The following is a 19,100-nucleotide window of genomic DNA, read 5'->3' as shown; positions in this document are numbered from 1 at the left end:
AAAGTATACACACTTCTACACTAAATAGGTAATGAGGAACCTTGACAGTTTTACAGAGCTGAGTCTTGTTCTAAAGGGCATTCTACTATATACAATGAGGAGAAATATTTTACTGTCCCTCACGACAAACAGCAGACCGTCTTATGCCTTTCTTAAGTAAGCCACTTTGACAACACTCGATATAAGCAGTACATAAACACAGATTTCCAGAAATCCACAATAAAGTATACCTCATCCCACTTAACTGCAGATTCCTTGTTTAATACAGTTAGTTTTTACATTCACACTGAGGTGGTTCCCCCATAAAAATATTTATTTACTTTCCATAATGTTTGCACATATTATTTTTAGCATGCACTGAAGTGAATGAGAGGCACAGTCCAATAGAACACTGCAACTGGCTAGAGAAAGTGAAAATACAACAGCCAAAATATTTCAAATGAAAAAAATAGGGACAAATAGTAAGTCTTAGAATGAGAACCACTCTTAAAGATGGAAACTATAATATGATCAAATGTACCGACTACTGTAAGCCACTTCTGTTGTACTGATGATTCCGATTTACTTAGGACAACCATCCAGACACCTTGAGAGTACTGCCAAACAGTATAAATAGCTCTTCTCACACGTTTGTAATATCCTCTTAAAAGTGAAACTTTCCACTTTGGCTAGCACTGAATATTGTTTTGAAATGTGCCTATTACAGATTAGACAGTTCTCTTTTCTTTGTGTACTAAGATTAATATCTGCACAACTTTGGAAAAGTTTCTTCACTACACACACACACACACCCCAGACCAGTAAGGAGCATAAGATGTATTTTTCAGTCTAAGCATGGATGATTTGCTTAAGACCTCTCAATTGGTAGATTTTTATTAAACAGTCTACAAAATGTGTGTTTTGTCTTTAAAGCATATATTTCAAATAGAAAAACCCTGATTCCCACTTCTTGTGTAGTTAAGAGTGCTACCAGGGGTAATCCTCTATTTTGGAATGTGTATATAAAGAAGGGTTGTTAAAAATGTATTGAAAAGATAGTCAAGGGGTAGTGCTGGCTAAAGCCTCCAAAGAAACTTGAACAGCAGCAGAAGCTGGATATCACATCCTTGTGGAAAGTTTAATGATTATGAATTCATTTTATATACTATATGCTATAATTTTCTCCATTGTTTAAAGCACTTTAATCTATAATTACTGAATAGGCTAATTTTTTGTTCACTCATGAGCAAACATTTAAGCCTCAGATTTAACCTTAACAGGTAGTTTTACTCTGAAAAGTGGCTCTGTAAAACATGGTATTTAATGTGCAATGTTTTTCACTTGCTTCCATATCAATTGCGCTAAGTAAAAAAAGAGTTCTCTGGAGTCTAGCTGGGATTTTTCATTCTTGCATGCCACCACCAGTAAGATATGTCCATGCCGAATTATGTTCGACATCCATATAACCTCAGAGCTACCCATGTGCAAGACCACTGGAGGTTGAGTGGAAATTAAACAATTGTGTGATGATGCATGAGGAAAAAAGAATCCTGCTCCTTCTTTCAGCATTGTAGAGCTAAAAGGAGGAAAAAGTAAAAACTGTCCCCTCAGCAAGCAGCTATAACCCCCATTAAGAAACGAGTTGAGTATGGCGCAATTTGTACATTATCACTTTTCAAAGTAGACCCACACTAACTTTTGGTAGTTCCATATTCACAACCAAGGGTTATTGTAACTCAATTGTTTTTACACACTTCTAGACAAAAATATTTTTTCAAACCACCATTAGTTCATCAACAGCTGTGGCTATCTTTAGGGTTATGATTTTCCAAGCTTCCAAGATTCATTTATCGCCTGGATAAACATGAAAGAGACATGTAAGGCAATAGATTCAATCCCTCACCCATCTTGTAGTTTTGAAATACATTCAAATTTTGTGCCTACACTAGCTGACAGCATCCTTTGTACTTGTCTAGTTTTGCACTTTGGTCAGAAAAAAGTTGCATAGAAAATTATGCTTCTGAAAATACAGCTATATAGCTTTTTTGTGTGTGCAGTATACTAACAATCATGGTTCTACAAACTGATCTTTCAAAATTCTTGTGAAATTAAGAACATGTTCTAGAATTTATCATATAACTTGCAATATATACCAGCATCCAATATATTTCATGGCTTGATTTAGATGAACAGCCATTTGTTACAAATTTCAAAAAGGGCCCAACAGTTTCAGATGCAACTGGATTGACACACCTCACAGGTAACTGTTATGGTCAAAGCATACGAGTTGTAAAAGTTAGTCAAGCCTCAATATGACTAGGGAATGTTGAAACAATAGTAAACTAAACACTAGAAAGCATTCTTGGTCATTTTAAAAATTATACCTATATGTTTAATATTCTCTAGTCCCCAAATGAAAGGCTACTCGCTGGCAGATGGTTAACAATTAGTTAATGGAACTTCATAAGCACCTTGCCCTTTCTGTGGCTATTAGGAAGAATAGATTGGCACCATTATTCCAGAAGTAAATGTCATTTGTACTTTTGCTTCATTTAGGGAAAGTTACAGAACTAGCAGATTTAAACTATCCAAATAGTACAATTTGCATTGAAGTATATACCCAGGACTGTTCCAACTATCATTTTTTCCTTTATCCCAAAAAGCTAAAAGATTGCTTTCTTCTACTGGAAGAGGTCAAAATTAGATTTCCCAATTAAAGTGGCCTGACATTCAGAGGTACTGAGCACCTACAACTCCTACTGACAGTAATATATGACTTAGGAGCCTAACTTCAGGCAGCAGTAGGGTTGAAAATTTTGGCCACAGAAATCAGCTTCAGATTAAATACAAACATTTTACACAAAAATGTCCACCTGTTATGTTGAAAAATACATCTATATATGGACAGTTGTTACTTTTTTCCAAGAGTCATATGCTCCCTCTTGCTATAGGAATATCAGCACAGGCATACAGGCTCTCTTGCCAAGCCCCTTCTTACACTACATGAATTTATATATATATACACACACACAGATTAACACACTGTAATGGATTTAGTACTCTTCTGTAGAGACCGTCAGCGCAAAACAAAAGGTAAGTCAACACTACAAGACTTATGTCAAAAGTGCTTTTGCAAAGAATACAGTACACGGATGTGTATTCAAAGTCTCAAAATACTTCATGAACTCTGAAGTGGTTATCTAAGGAAGGGACTTCATCTGCAAAATGAAGCAGTTTATCTACTTGCACACCAAATTCTTCAAGAATCTGCACAAATTTCTTGTGCTCCTTCCCAATCCATGACCTCATTGTATCAAACACTTGGTAAGGTGTAACATGAGCATGAACTGCAATTCCTGTCTCTGCAAATTCTTTCAACACTTCCGGGTCAGTAACCCAAGTATTGCTTCCTCCAGAGTGACCACCATCCAGCCAGTAAAATGCTCTTATATTTTTTATAAAGGCATCTGTGTTCTTGTCATTTTTAGCTTCTTTTAACTCATAAAGCAGCTGGTTCAAAACCACACAACCTTTACTGAAGCCAATCAAGGTAAATGATGCGTCACCTATAACAGATGGTGTACCAAAATTCATAGCAGAATTATCAGAATGTTCCCAATTTCTCTCTCTCTCTGATGCTGGACAGCCATTTGTAGTAGGAACCGATTTTGCTATTGTTGCATCCTTGTTGAAACTATACATACTCTTTTGGGACAGCAAAATGTTCTGGGTGACACTGAATGCATTAACTAGCAATGCATGAAGGTGTGTGAAAGCTCCAAAGTCACTGCTGTGTTCTGGTGCTCCAAACAAATTGCTTGCCACAAAATTATCATAGCAGCTGAATTTGTGCAGATGCATACGGGAACATTTTACAACCCAAACATAACTATTAGGGAATCGGTGAGCGAGTATGGTAGCAATGTTTTCTAAACTCCAGCACTCCCATTGAAAGTTTTCTGGATGGCAGACCATAACGTCACGATAGTTCTGAAAGAAACAAGACAGACAATACATTACTATGGTGTAAGAGTGCAGTGTTTCTGGTGAGCAAAGGTTTAACTCTCGGTTTGTTTCAGACTCTCTAGCACAAGTACTTATGGAAAGGGCTATGTCTGGCTGCTAGAGCGGGATACATGATTGTCTTTCGAAAAGTATGTCTTTGAGACATTCAACACCCAGGACAGAGGTGAAAGTAAGCCGGTGCACTGTACCAGGACCGGCTTTCCGAGAGGGCAATTTAAAGCCCTGGGGTAGTGGCAGCGGGAATTTAAAGGACCCCAGAGCTCCAGCCACTGCTACTGCCCCGGGGTCCTTTAAATCCCCGCCTGAGCCCTGCTGCCCGGGGTAGGGGTGGGTAGGATCTGGCAGGGATTTAAAGAGCCCCGGAGCTCCAGCCACCGCTACTGCCCCGGCCCTTTAAATCCCCGCCCAAGCCCTGCTGCCAAAGCCCTGGGATAGCCACAGTGGGGCTCCAGTGGGCATTTAAAGGGCCAGGGCAGTAGCAACAGCTGGAGCCCCGGGGCCCTTTAAATCCCCGATGGAGCCCGGCCACTGCTATCCCAGGGCTCGGGCAGCAGGGCTCAGGCAGGGATTTAAAGGGCTCGGGCAGCTGCTACCGCAGCAGAGCCCCAGGCCCTTTAAAGCTCTGCCGGAGCCCAGAGCCCAGGGGTAGCGGTGGCAGCCGGGAGCCCCCAGAGCTCCTCAGTGATTTAAAGGGCCCGGGTCTCTGCTGCAGTAGCAGCAGCTGGAGCCTTGGGCCCTTTAAATCACCCCCAAGCCTTGGGGCTCCCAGCCGCCTCTGCAGCTGGCAGCTCGGGGGTGATTTAAAGGGCTCCAGGCTCCCAGCTGCCACTACCGCAGCTGGAGCCCTGGCCCTTTAAATCAAGATTTAAAGGGCCCGGGGATTTAAGACCCTGCCTCTTCCGGTTGAGGCCATGCCCCCTGCTCAGGACTCCGGCCTACCGGTAAGTCCTCTAACTTACTTTCACCCCTGATCCAGGATCACAGAATGAGGTTAATCTCCAAATGGGAAGCATGTTTTTTTTTCTGATAAGTAAAATATGTAAACTTAAACAAGTCTTAAAGAAAAGATATTGCTCACTGCACACATTATAGCAAAATATTACCCAAATACAACATTCAGTCTTCAAGTGTTGATATTTATTGTGTTCTGGTGAATTCCCACTTCAAAAGGCTAAGATTCTGTAGACTACTGATTACATTAAATTATATTCAGCCTCACAAAAATACTAATTCACCATTATAGTTTGGCCTTAAAACTTAAAATGTAACATCACTTTAAGTATAAAAATGCACAGGAAACTAATCAAAGACATCATCAGTCTCATTTCATTTTCAGATGTTAATGCAGTCCACTTATATCCACCTTGCTAATACTGCAAACAAAAACAACTCCGAGAACTATGGGTGGTGTTCCACAGTCCTATTTCTATTAATGGAATAGAACTGATTAGCTTTTCATGAAGGATAATGCAAGAGAAATGACACACAAATCTTGATAAGCCAGATCTAGTTTACAGAGGACAAAGTCTATGCTTCTTTGCACAGTCACAAACCTTAAAAGGTTAAAAAGTAAGATAAAATTGTGTTTGTGCAGTTTTTGCGCTCCATGCTGGTTATGAAGGAGGAAAAGGGTTTTTTTTCCGTAACAAAAAGTTACTCTTCTGCTTTCTTCACCATAGAAATATTGAAGTCAGAGTAGCAGCCGTGTTAATCTGTATCTGCAAAAAGAACAGGAGTACTTGTGGCACCTTAGAGACTAAGAAATTTATTTGAGCATAAGCTTTCGTGAGCTACAGCTGACTTCATCGGATGCATGCAAATAAATTTCTTAGTCTCTAAGGTGCCACAAGTACTCCTTTTCTTTTTGAAGTCAATAGGACTACTCAGAGACAATATTAAACACATGGGTAAGCCTTTGCGGGATCAGGGCCTCAATCTGAGTCTCAGTTCCCCACCTGTGCAATAAATATTTCACTACCTCAGAAATAGGTTGTGAGTATGAATTTGTTAGTGACTGTAAACCACTCAAATGGCTGCACAAATCCAGGTTCTCTCACCCCCTCCAAAAACCACACACACAAACTCAAAAACTTCAAATCCAGACTTCAGCGAGAAACTGCTGAATTGGAATTCATTTGCAAATTGGATACTATTAATTTAGGCTTAAATAGAGACTGGGAGTGGCTAAGTCATTATGCAAGGTAGCCTATTTCCCCTTGTTTTTTCCTACCCCCCCCCAGACGTTCTGGTTAAACTTGAATTTAAACTTGGAGAGTGGTCAGTTTGGATGAGCTATTGCCAGCAGGAGAGTGAGTTTGTGTGTGTCCCCGGGAAAGAAAAAAAAAAGGGGGGGGGTGAGAAAGCCTGGATTTGTGCTGGACATGGCCCACCTTGATTACCATGCACATTGTAGGGAGAGTGGTCACTTTGGATGAGCTATTACCAGCAGGAGAGTGAGTTTGTGTGTGTGGTTTTTGGAGGGGGGTTAGGGGGTGAGAGAACCTGGATTTGTGCTGGAAATGGCCCACCTTGATTATCATGCACATTGTGTAGAGAGTTGTCACTTTGGATGGGCTATTACCAGCAGGAGAGTGAGTTTGTGTGTGGGGGAGTGGAGGGTGAGAAAACCTGGATTTGTGCTGGAAATGGCCCAACTTGATGATCACTTTAGATAAGCTATTACCAGCAGGACAGTGGGGTGGGAGGAGGTATGGTTTCATGATCTCTGTGTGTATATAAAGTCTGCTGCAGTTTCCACAGTATGCATCCGATGAAGTGAGCTGTAGCTCACGAAAGCTCATGCTCAAATAAATTGGTTAGTCTCTAAGGTGCCACAAGTACTCCTTTTCTTTTTGCGAATACAGACCAACACGGCTGTTACTCTGAAACAATATATTTAAACACTGAGTTGTAATGCATACTATGTAAGATAAGCACACTGATATTCCATGCTAAAGGACAGGACTGTATTTCTCTCTAGCAGCATTTTTATAATGCTAGCCACAAGAACGGCCATAGTGGGTCAGACCAAAGGTCCATCTAGCCCAGTATCCTGTATTCCTACAGTGGCCAATGCCAGGTGCCCCAGAGGGAATGAACAGAACAGGTAATCATCAAGTGATCCATCCCATCATCCCTTCCCAGCTTCTGGCAAAGAGAGGCTAGAGACACTATCCTGCCCAAACAGCAGCAACATTCCCAAGTGTCCCACTTGACAGCATGCCTTTAGCTTCCTGCATTGTATTAACACCTGCTGTGGGTATTAACTGTTTCTAATGGACACACTGACAGGAGCTAGGAGAGCAGCACGCTAAGCAAATCTGAAAATGCCCCAAATATAACATAACAAAACTCTGCCCTCCTTGCAATAGTTGGTTTAACTTGGGTTTTATTAGTACAGGGAGAACACACCTGGGGCAGCAGGTTAACCCCCCCCCCCGCCCCCGGGGCCTCTATGGGGGGGGGAGAACACACCTGGGGCAGCTGGTCTGCCCTCGCCGCCCTCCTCCTCCTCCTCCTCCCGGGGGAGAGGGGCAGGAGGCGGCCCCACCTCCGCCTCCCGCCCCCATGAGTTTGCACTGGGGGGGGGAAGAGCCCGGGGCAGCGGCCCCCCCGGCCCACCTCCCCGCCCGCCGGGCAGGTACCTGCACGTCCCCCGGGAAATAGACGACATGATGCCGAGGCGGCGGCGGCTGCTCCGGCGGCGGCGGCGGCAGCAGCAGCAACAGGTCGTTGGTCCGGCAGGGGTCGGCGCCCGGCACCTGCGGCAGCCGCAGCCAAGGGGGGCTGAGGCGGGCGGAGGAGGAGCCGCCGCCGCCCGCGGGCCCCGCCCCGCAGGGCGCCGGGGCTCGGCACTGGCTCATGGCCCTGGCCAGGCAGAGGAAGGCCGAGCCGACCAGGCCCCTCAGCACCGCGGTGGCGGCGGGCGAGCAGCGCCAGCGCCTGCTCATAGGAGCCCGCAGCACCAGGCCACACCTGCCGCCTGCCGACCGCGCATGCGCGAGCCGAGGGGCGGTGCCGCCGGAGCGGAGCGGCAGAGGCCTAGCCGCAGAGATAGAGTTCGGGGCGTGGTCTGGGGGAGCTCTCCCCCTATTGGCGGTTTCTCTTCCCGCGTCTTCTTGGAAATGGAACAGGGGAAAGACCAACGCGAGAGAGGGATGACGGGGGCTAGCGATACGCATGCGCACAGGTCCTGCTCGTGTCCCAGGCGTTTCGCAGCCTGGGTGACCAGGTGTCCTGATTTTATCGGGACAGTCCCGATTTTGGGGTCTGTTTCTTATATAGGCTCCTATTGCCCCCCCCACCCCTTCTCCCGTTTTTTCACATTTGCTGCCTGTTCACCCTATTAGCAACGGTTATAACGGCTCCCTGCTGAGGGATGAGGCCGCGCATGTGAAAGCGCAGGTCACTGCCCAGTGCTGACCCTGCAGCCAGGCCCAGGGCGGGCCCAGCCTGCCTGCCTGGGCCCGCTGCGGTGCTGCATTGGCAGAGCCTGGTTCCGCATCGCAATGCAGAGCAATGGGGCTGGCTTTAAATGGCACTGTACGGTGATTGTGGTACAGGGTCATATTCCGTTATGAATGTTGCTGCAATTAGAAATGGAGTTCGGAAATTCAGGATGGTGCATATGATAGGAAGGGTTTGAACTCCATCGTGGTACCCTTTCTTCATGGCATTTTCCCACCAAAACTCTGTTTCCCTCGCGGAACCTGAGGGACAGGGAACGGGCTGGAACCGTTTGGGGGCAGGGCCTGTCAGCGTGCGCCTCAGGAATGTGCACCACGGAGAGCGTACAAGGGACTGTCAGTGGTGACGCAGGCGCTGTCCACCATCGAGGCAGCCACGTCCAGGTTCTTTGCACAGCATCGGATCAAGACTCCGGCTACTAACATCTGTCAAGGACTCTGATACTTACCTGACTCCTGTAATCCACCAAAGGATCCAGTGAAGGCTTTGCTATCAGCTCAGATCTGTTGATCTCCTGCTTTGGCAGTAGAGCGCCAGATCCTCCGATGTTCCAGAGATCCTGAGACGAACCATCAGTTGTCGGTGCCCTCCTTCTGCAGCTAGGAGAGAGACCGTAATTATTTTTCGGGAATTTATTAGTTTAACCAAGGGACAGTTTAAGGGTCTGGGCTTTATGCCCCTTGTTGGAATCTATTTGTGAGTATTTGTAGTGTTCCCCATAGTGAATCTTCCCCCAGTTGTATCTATCCCTTCATAAATCTTCTTTCTGTTTAAGGTTATATTTTTTTCTATCCTTTATTTCAATGCAACATGGGTGGGAGGCACACAGATTTCTAATTCTCCCAGTTGATAGATGCTGGTAGGAGTCAAACCTGTTGTATATGTCACCTCCTTATTATTCCTTACAAAGATTTTGGGGTAACAACACCATAACCAGCCTCGCGGGGGCTGCCTTTCAGGAGCACCACGTCTCGGTGCCTTGCCACAGGGCTGTGTTGAAGCAGGCTGGCATCACAGCCCAGTGCTGAGTTACATAGGATGATGTCACAGCAGCACCATGTTAACATAGGATGATGTCACAGTGCTGCATTCTGATGCAGTGTTGCAGTGCCATGTGAAATGAGCATGATGTCAAGATATCACGGCACTATGCAAAAATTGTTGCATGTCTCAATGTGATGTCATGGCCACATGCTGAAAAATGCATGTCATGCAGAGTGATAGTACTGAGTTCAAATAATACCTGTTGAGCTGCTATGTTACGATGTTAAGCCCCTGTGTAAATCACAACTGCATGGGAAGCCTGAAATTAGCCCCATTCTGAGATTTGGCCAACCACAAGGAGGCAGAAGTGGGGAATGTCTGCTTCTGCCTCCCCACTGATGGAAAAATCACGGTATTGGGTTAATTTGATTGTTGGAGGTTAGCTTCCTGTCTGGCTGGCTGATAGGAGAGGGGGCTGGTGCTGACAATGTGTGGCCATTAGGAGCCCTAGCCTAAGACATTTTGAAATTTGTTAAATTAATAGGGGACAATGCAATGGGATGGCCAAACCCCACACTGGCCCAGAAGGGTTAAAGGACAATACTCAGCTCAGATAGCCCCAACATCCAAACCTGCAGAGCATGTGCAAATGGAGATGAAGCTTAAAAGGGAGCAACTCAGTTGAGATAAGGGAGGAAGATGGACCTATTTATCCTGAGGGCTCCTGAAGAAACGTGCTGAAGAAGCCTCCGTGTGAGGATGAAGTCGGCCGGCTGAGGCCAATTGGGGCTGAAGGTTCACTTGTCTTTTTCTATCTCATGTTGGGCTTGCAGATATAGGGGGAGATGGTAGGAAGTGATCCAGGGAGGTAGCCCTAGGGGTATGCTAGAGTGTATGCCACTACGCCACCTGGCCTTTTGAGGACTCTGTTACAGACAAATGTTCCCCGCCAGGGCATGGAAGGCATAGAACATATTAGTGAGGCTTCTCTGTGTTTGGGGAGGGGGAGGGGTGACAGATAGCACAGAGGATCCTTTCAAGAGTTGAGCAAGTAGATCCACTGGCTAGATGCTCTCAGAAGGGGGACATCACTTATGGTGGGCTTACCATGGAGTGGCTGTTCTGGGGCCTGGACTGGTGGTAGATTCTGCCTCTTCCCGAGTGCACAATCCATGTACATTTGCACCATCCATATACATTTTGGAGCTTGTGTATACCAAGGAGAAGGGATTATTTATTTATTTATTTGTAATTTCGTTTCTTTGGCACAAACTGACTTACATCCATACACAAAAGTTCTTTTCTCAGTTTATCTGGTGTCTTTATCCTGTTTTCATTAAACCTGCTTTGGAAACAACAGAACTTTCAGAATTAGTTATACTGCTATAAGATTCTGGTGGATGCATCCTAATTTTGAATTAGCTGTGCTGCTTCAGGTAGACCTCGCTCCCACTATTATCCCACACTGCATTACCTCACATCTGGGTGAGCATGTTTGGTTATCCATGTGCACTCCACTGCTCTAGGGTCATCTTGACCACTTTCCTGTTTAAACCCTGGCACATACCTAAATACACCCCTTTGCAATTCCAGCTCCGAGGAAATTCATACACTGAATCCAATATACCAGCCATGACCCATGCGTTTATGTAGTCCCATTCTGATGTCCTGGACTTCCTTTCCAGAAGGCATGGAGAGGAGAGGGCATGTCCTGTCCCATCTTAACAGGAAGCACTGGAATGCAAAGATTTATGAATGGCATGTGCAGAAAATGCAGAAGGGGTACTCTGGGGCCTGGCCCAGTGCTGCGCCAAAGCCAAAGAGCTCTGAAGACAAAAACAAAACTGCTGAGAATGCTCACAGCACATGCACTTACTATGAGCAGCTGGACTGTATTTTTTCCAGGCAGGCCACCACGGAACCTCTCTATGTGCTGGACAGTTTGCCCCCAGAAAGTAACCTGTCTGCTGCAGGTCCTGGGGAAAAGGCCTTCCCTCAGACAGCCAAGATCTCTTCAGCCTATCCAAACCTGAGCCGCTGGTGCATTTTGCAAAGGCACCCTCTTTGGCTGCTCATATCATTTAGAAAGTCTCTTAACCTCTGCTTCTCACCCACGCGGGAGGTTTTCTCCCTCGCTCTCAGATGTTGTGCGAAACACAGCAAGCACCCATGACACCTATGACAAAGGTAGGTATTACTCAGAAACTTCCAGACTTGTCACGAGACACCTCTACCTTCCCTTCAGGCTTTCAAGGATGCTCCACTGTCATTTTGTAGGTACTCGGAGTATAGTTAAGCAGCTCCTTTCTAAGTGGCCAGTGAAAGGTTTCATAAACTAGGGAAGTAGAGGCTAAGCTGGGTCTCTCAGAATAACAGGAGCAATCAAAACACTATTAATGTCCACAGTAGTTTTGGGGGCCAAAGTTCAATTTTTTTCATTGCATAAAACAGAGGTGAGTTTCTAAAGATCCTGGCATCATGGACCTTTCCAGATCAGCCCACCTGAATAGTGGTGAACTATTGGAGGTCATCAGGTGTTGTATCATCAACAGCAGGGAGTATTGCTCGATGATGAACTCTGACGCCTCCAGTGGGTGGGGACAAATAATAGGTATGTGGGTCCTAGTAAAGGTCCCTATGCAATTCAGGAACCCCAACAATGCAAATCCAAAACAACGTCCTGTACGTTGTTCAGCTTTACAATCTGGGGCAGCAGCAGCCTCTCAATAAAAGAGCACACCTTGATGAGAACAGCTTTGACAGTTGACTTACCAACACCAAACTGGCGGCTAGCTACTGAGCAGTTGCTACCGGGCGTGGCGAGCTTCCACGTGCTGCTCCATGCTGAGGGGAACTTTCATGTAGGTGTTTCACTACTGCAGCTCTAGGGTAAGCTGTGCACGGATCTCAAGGAAAGTAGCCTTCTGCATCCTGAATCTTTGCTTCCACTGCTGGCGTCATCAGAGTTCAGCCTCACTATTCTGTCCCACCAATTGGTGCGAGCTGGCCAAGCCCAGAAGTGGCACTCCATCAACTGAAGCTGCTCCAGGAAATTATCATGCAGAGCTAGCTGGAAAGTTTCCTCCTCCTCTAGCAGTATTTACATGGTGTCACGGCAATAATGCTCATGGCTAACTGCCAAGCCATCCAGTTCATCCAAAGCCACCAGCCTCTGTGATTGCCAATACGTTTGAAGGACTCTGTCTCTTATTAGTGATGATCAAGATTGTGGTGCTTAGCAATGCTTCCTCCATGCTGCCTGATAGCAGTTTGAAAGTACCGCTGCTCTGCTTAAATCAGATGAATTATGGGGTACCAGGAAAGAAATCATGGGAGTTTCTGAGTTTGAGTACAAGTCCCAAATTTCTGTTAGGTTATGGTAGGTATCCCACAATGAGGTGTGAAGAAAAATCCCAGAAAGCATTGAGCCGAATAGTAGAACACTGAACCATTGGATATCTACCTAGAATACAGAGCAGTTATTTTGAAAAACTCATTCCATCCTGCATGGGTGCAATGATTTGCAAGGGAAGACGATTAAGCCAGCATAAACAAAGCAGCACGGATGCACTTTTTTGCAATAGTTATACCAGTTTAATTATAGTGGAAATACCTATACTGAAAAAAAATCTTTTCTTTGTAGACAAACCCTTATGTCTTAAAGCACTCTGAGGTCCTTGAATGGGAGGCAATATAGAAGTGCAAAGTATTGTTATTCCTTTAGCCCAAACATTTAGCCAAATGTGGAGACTTTCATGGTTGTGTCCCTTTGGATGAGAAATTGGTGGTAAGAGTCAGGTATATTCTTGGTATAATCTTGTTTATTCACAAAAATGTACCCAAAGTCATTTTTCCCTGAATCCAGTAGAAACAAACAGAAGGCAGTTTCCGTGGACGAGATCATGACTGTATACAAAGTACTTTGAGTTTATGCCATACTGCTTGCTAGGTATCTTCTTGCAGCAAGACACAACAAATATATCTAGGTACAGAAAATCTAAGCTGATTATCAATATTATGCATATGTTATATTAATCAAAATCTGCAGCATAACAACTTGGTAACAATTTGAACACTAAAGTAATCGTGTTCTGTAATTATGAATTCTGGACTACAGATTCTAAGGCAATCTTCTTACAGATATTTTGTGTGCTTGGTGGCTTTACAGAAAAGGGTTGAACTAGACAGATAGTCTAGAAGGATGAGAATTGCAATCGTGGTGAGAACAGAGGGATAATAACATATGACTTTAATGTTATTTCGTTTCTATCTCTACTGTAGCTCCTACAACTGTGTACTTATATTAACTACATTATTCTTTTCTAATGAGAGTGGATTTAGCATTTAGTTTTTCTGTTGCTGTGTAAGTGAAATATAAAATACTGTACACAGATAATAATAAATCCAGACCTGTAAACTATGGTACATATTTAATTATCTCTTCGGGAGTAAGCGGTGGGAGAGTGGGTTATCTAGTGCAGAGGGCTAGGACTCTGTAGCCTAGGTTCATTTTTTGTCTCTGCCACAGCATTCCTGTATGATTTTAGTAACTTCATTTATCCTGTGCCTCAGTTTCTCATCTGTAAAATGGAATAATAATTAGCTTATATCACAGAAATATTGTGTGGATAAAATGCTATGTTGATGAGATCCATATAAGTAAGTAGATACAGGCTAGGTGCATGAAGGCTGCCTTCTGTTAAGTCAAAGGAGCCTAGAAATAGGTATCAGAGTAGCAGCCTTGTTAGTCTGTATCCGCAAAAAGAAAAGGAGGACTTGTGGCACCTTAGAGACTAACAAATTTATTTGAGCATAAGCTTTCATGAGCTACAACTCACTTAATTGGTAGTTTCTGTAGATTGAATGTTTATTGGTGTGTCTGTCATCCTTTGATCAAGCTTTATCAGAGTTAAAGATATATTACAACTCTGTTTCAGTTTATATTTGGAGTTCTATTTGCATAAATTATTATTTTGCTTATTTATTATTCTGTATAATCTTCTGGTACTGAATTTTTGCATTGCATAGTTTTTCCCGTTGTGGATCACTTACATAACTTTAGAATCACCTTAGGTCAAAGTAACCATTAGAGAAGCCATTGATTGCTTACTGATTTACTACACTGTCTGCCAAGAGTGAAACAATACTACCTGCCATTCACACTTTTGTTTATGAAGAATAAGTCTATGTGGTCTCTAAAATGTGTGTATTTTTATTACTAAGAGGTCCATTATCAAATGATAAACTATTTGATTTGTCTATAATGTATATATTTTCCATACTGTATCTACTGGAACACTGGTGAATTTCTAAGGTGTCATTAGGAATTGTTATATCAACTCTTTTCCCTCATTTTGCAAGGACTACATCCAGGCGCTGCAGTGCCTAAGGTTTTGCATGAAACAGTATGTCTGACTAGAAGAGGAAAGTTAAAGGAAAGAGAGAATTAGCTTTTAGGATTCTTCCAAATACAGTGGAAATGGATAATAATCTTAAGGCCCTGGCTTTTCATTGAATCACAACATCATGAAATGCTTATCTATCAACACTCATTCAAAGAAATAAAGACACAGGAGGATTACAATATTGTCCTTACTCTGGGGCCATTACACATAGAAAGCTGGAGCAAGATCTGTTCTGATTAAAGTTTAAAAGTTTAAGACGTTTCCTAGACAAAAATAATGCAGCACTTTCCACATCAAGGCTTAGAACAGAAGAAATTGCTGTGCATCCCTGTTCCGGAACCAACTTTATCATGGCTGATCTATAGGTGGAGTGAGAGGTTTCCAAATCAGTTTTGAGCTAGACTCTGAGACAAATAGAACTCTCAGGGGGTGAAATGGCACTAATTCTTTGAATGAGAGAGTAGTCCAGATGTGTGTGTTTTGGGTTGGTTCATTTTTCAGCTCCAAAAATTTTGTGAATGAAGATTTTTAAAATATTATAATAGAGGGGATTGACATGCAGAGAGGAAGTGATTAAGTTGATCCTGCAAACGCCACACTCCTGGGTAGTTCTTACATGACTAGCCCCTTTGGAGTCTGTGGGGCTACTCGCACGACCAAAGGTTTGCAGGATTGGTTCCAAATGAGTGAATGAAGTTTTTCAGCAAAATCAGGATCAAGCAAGGGTAAACTATGATGACAGAGGTAGGCGGAGTTATAGAAGAAGAGTTTGGATGTCTGGCTGCAGGAACTAAGTTCAGTATTACAATACATGTGGCCACTCCATGCGTATTCAGTTATAATTAAGGCTGAGAGTTTGTCATGGAGGTCACAGAAGTCATGGATTCTGTGACTTTTCGGGACCTCCGGGACTTCTGCAGCAGCTGGTGCGGCTGGCCTGGGGCCCAGCTGAGCAGCTCAGGCAGCCCCTGGGCCAGCCGCACCAATCGCTGCTGGGGCAGTCTTGGGCCACCATGCCCCTCTCCCCTAGTAGCAGCAGGATTTTGGATGTGGGAGGGGGCTCAGGGATGGGGCACAAGAGGGGATGAGGACTCTGGGTGGTGCTTATGTGGGGGGGGGGCTCCCTGGAAGCAGCGACATCCCTTGGCTCCTAGGCAGAAGTGCAGCCAGGTGGCTCTGCGTGCTGTCTCCACCTGAAGGCACTGCCCCCGCAACTCCCATTGGCCATGGTTCCTGGACAATGGGAGTTGGCACTCGGGGCGGAGGCAGCGTGCAGAGTTGCCTGGCCACACCTCTGTCCAGGAGCAGAGGGAGGGGGATTTCACCACTTCTGGGGAGGTGCAGGCCAGGTAGGGAGCCTGCCAGCCCCGCCAACCCCCCACCAAGCACCAGCGGGATTCCCAGGCTGCCCACTCAGCACCCATGGCGCCCCACAGGATCCCCCCGAGCACCCACAGAACCCCTGGGCCACCTCCACCCCCCAAGATTTAGTCAGGGATATATAGTACAAGTCATGGACAGGTCACAGGCCGTGAATTTTTGTTTACTGCCCGTGACCTGTCCATGACTTTTACTAAAAATATCTGTGACTAAAACGTAGCCTTAATTATAATGATAAAATCCATACTTGTGGACAGCAACCTAACAAAATAATTGTTTAGTCTAAATATCAACAAGAAAAGTCAACTCAAGCATGACCATGACACACAACAGCTTCTAATAAACCAATTATTTTTGATTCTATAGTAACCTTTCAAAGAAAATTTGGCAAAATACCATGTGCTAATGGCAGATTTAAGGAGAAAAGGGCCTTGACCACTATAACAAGATATATTTAAACTCCTTGTGTAAAACCATATTATTCTACATTAAGGTTTGCAAAGTGAAGTCGTCAGAAGTCAGGGGATGCCAAATTTAAGGTTGCTTACTAACCTTTACATTGGCCTCTTTTGTTTATGCCATTTCAATACAATCTTTAATTATGTGACCCGATACTATTATTTCTTCAGCATTCCTGCCTCTGTCAATGTGCAGGCTGGATGGTTCACAGCGAATGAGGCAACTGAACTGTATTTATTTTCCCTATTCAGTGAGTGCACCTCTGGGTCATTCACAGCTCACTTAATGTGATCTGAGACCTGGAGGAACAAGAATATGTTATGGAGTTAAAAACTCTTGTAAATGCATACATGCAAGGTGGCAGAGTTAAGGTTGCACAAGTAACCTTAACTTCATAATTTCTTGATTTTGGAGTGCTTCAGTTTGAATGTGTAGGCCCTGATCCTGCAGCTGGATCTACATGGGCTGATCCCTACATCAGCAAGGATGCCCACTGAAAACAGGATCAGGATCTTAATTTTCTTTTCATCCACTTTTTGTATGAAGTCTATTGTGTTTTTTAAACAAAAACAATAAGACATTCCATAATATAAAACTACTTTCTACAGCAGAATGGTGTCCTACACAAGATGGGTGCTTAGTGAGCCCTAATGGAAATGTACTGTATAATTTGATGAAATGATAATCTTTCCAGAGGCATGTATATGTATGTTTGTGGTTTTTCCCCCCCTACCATCTGGTAGAATTTAACAGACATACCTCTGCTGTAGAATTCCATAATGGCTAAAAAAATAACCTATAGAACAGAATAGCAAGCATATTTTTCTATAGGTTTCATAGTCAGATATGTAGAACCCTATTAAATGTATACAGAACATTATTGGTTTCATCCCTATTACATTCTATAGTACTTTTCCAAAAGAGAGGCAAGACTTTGTTTCATTTAATGCACACTTATGTGTATTAAATGTAGCAAGGTTCTATAGGATATGAGTCCCACATGTGAATAGACCATACAGAATGAAGCTGGGCTATGGATTCCTAATTCAACTTCAGATACTATGTGGAATAAGATTCCCTGTGCACCATAGATATAAAAAAATTAACTAGCTTCCTTGTATGACTGTGAAGTGCCAACAGTGTTGAAAGATTGTTTAAAAACAGCTGTCATTAGAACATTTTTAAAGCACATATTGTCCTTTCCATCTTGATGGGATCAGGGAGTCCAAGTTTGAAGTAATATCTTGGTTGATCCTGGCCGTTACATCTTAGCTTTGGAAAATCCTTGCTGTTTTAATGTTTAATATATAACATTTTTAATATTAAACACTAAAACAGTAAGGATCCTTTTATATATAAAATGATGATGGTAGGTGTCTCCTGAATGAAGATAGTTCTACTTATTGTGGAAATAGATAAAAATGCATGAGGAGAGAAAGACAGATAAGCCTTACAGCAAAAAATACTCAGGACTCTAGTCTCTTCTGAAAGTCTGCAGGGCCCAGGCATAGTCTGTTAAAAATATTGCTGTTCTAGAAAAACTAGACAGTCTAATCCCATTGGGCCATACTGTGAATCTCTATTCATTTTAATGGGGAGCTCTGCTTACTAACTGGTGGCATGATTTGGCCCATTATCTAGATCTGGGTGATAATTATTCCTCATTGAAAAATGTGAACTGATTTTTAGGGGTGAGTGATTCCACTTCTGCTGTACTTGCATGAAATCCCTGGAAATATGACAGAAAATTAAAGATAACATATGGTAATTGTGTTATTACACTTGGAGGAATACTTTAAAAACACTTAAACTAAACACAAAGTAGTTGCACTGCAGAAAAGAAAACTTACCATAATGAAAACAATAACCATTACTGTAAAAAGAGCAGGTTAAGCACCATCAAGGAATGCCACTTCCTCAAATGTAGATAAATTAGGTAAGGCAACATTCAGGGTTTCAAGCCAGGGAATGCTGGAGCACAGAGGTGCTATAGGCTTGCCTTCTCCATTTTTAAAACACTAACAATTGAGCTTATCTTCTCTTTTCCAGGGTTCTTGGAATTTTTCTCAACAGCTCCATTTTCTTCCTTTTTGGAAACTCTCCTACCTCCAGCTTTGACTGCTGGGGGGAGTCAGAGGAAGAGGCAAGCCTATAGCACCTCTGCTCCTGCATTCCCTGGCTTATAAAATAACTCTTTGGGGGCCTGTAGCGGGATGGTCACCCGCTCCAGGCCTGAAAGGGTTACAGCCAGCCCTGGGAGAGGGCTGGGGCTGTGAGCCAAAGGCTAGGCTGATGGGGAAGGCAGCCAGAGCTGGGGCCATGTCCCAATCAGGCCACAGCTGGCCTTATAAAAGGCTGTGAGCCAGGAACTCAGGCAGTCTCTCTCTAGCTGTGGAAAGA

General features: G+C 43.8%; 1 protein-coding gene across 1 annotated transcript; it reads right to left on the bottom strand.

Annotated features, from left to right (window-relative positions):
* Window positions 1–240: 240 nt before the first annotated feature.
* C11H2orf69 (chromosome 11 C2orf69 homolog) lies at window positions 241–7,992 on the bottom strand. Its single transcript, XM_073306323.1, has 2 exons — window positions 7,650–7,992; window positions 241–3,969 (listed from the first exon to the last, which is right to left on the bottom strand). The coding sequence occupies exons 1-2, from the start codon at window positions 7,953–7,955 to the stop codon at window positions 3,148–3,150; spliced, it is 1,128 nt and encodes a 375-aa protein (XP_073162424.1). The 5' UTR covers window positions 7,956–7,992; the 3' UTR covers window positions 241–3,147.
* Between the last annotated feature and the right edge of the window lie 11,108 nt (window positions 7,993–19,100).

This window comes from Lepidochelys kempii, chromosome 11, assembly GCF_965140265.1.
Source record: "Lepidochelys kempii isolate rLepKem1 chromosome 11, rLepKem1.hap2, whole genome shotgun sequence".
Taxonomy (NCBI): domain Eukaryota; kingdom Metazoa; phylum Chordata; order Testudines; family Cheloniidae; genus Lepidochelys; species Lepidochelys kempii.
This window is presented reverse-complemented; position numbering and strand designations above follow the sequence as displayed.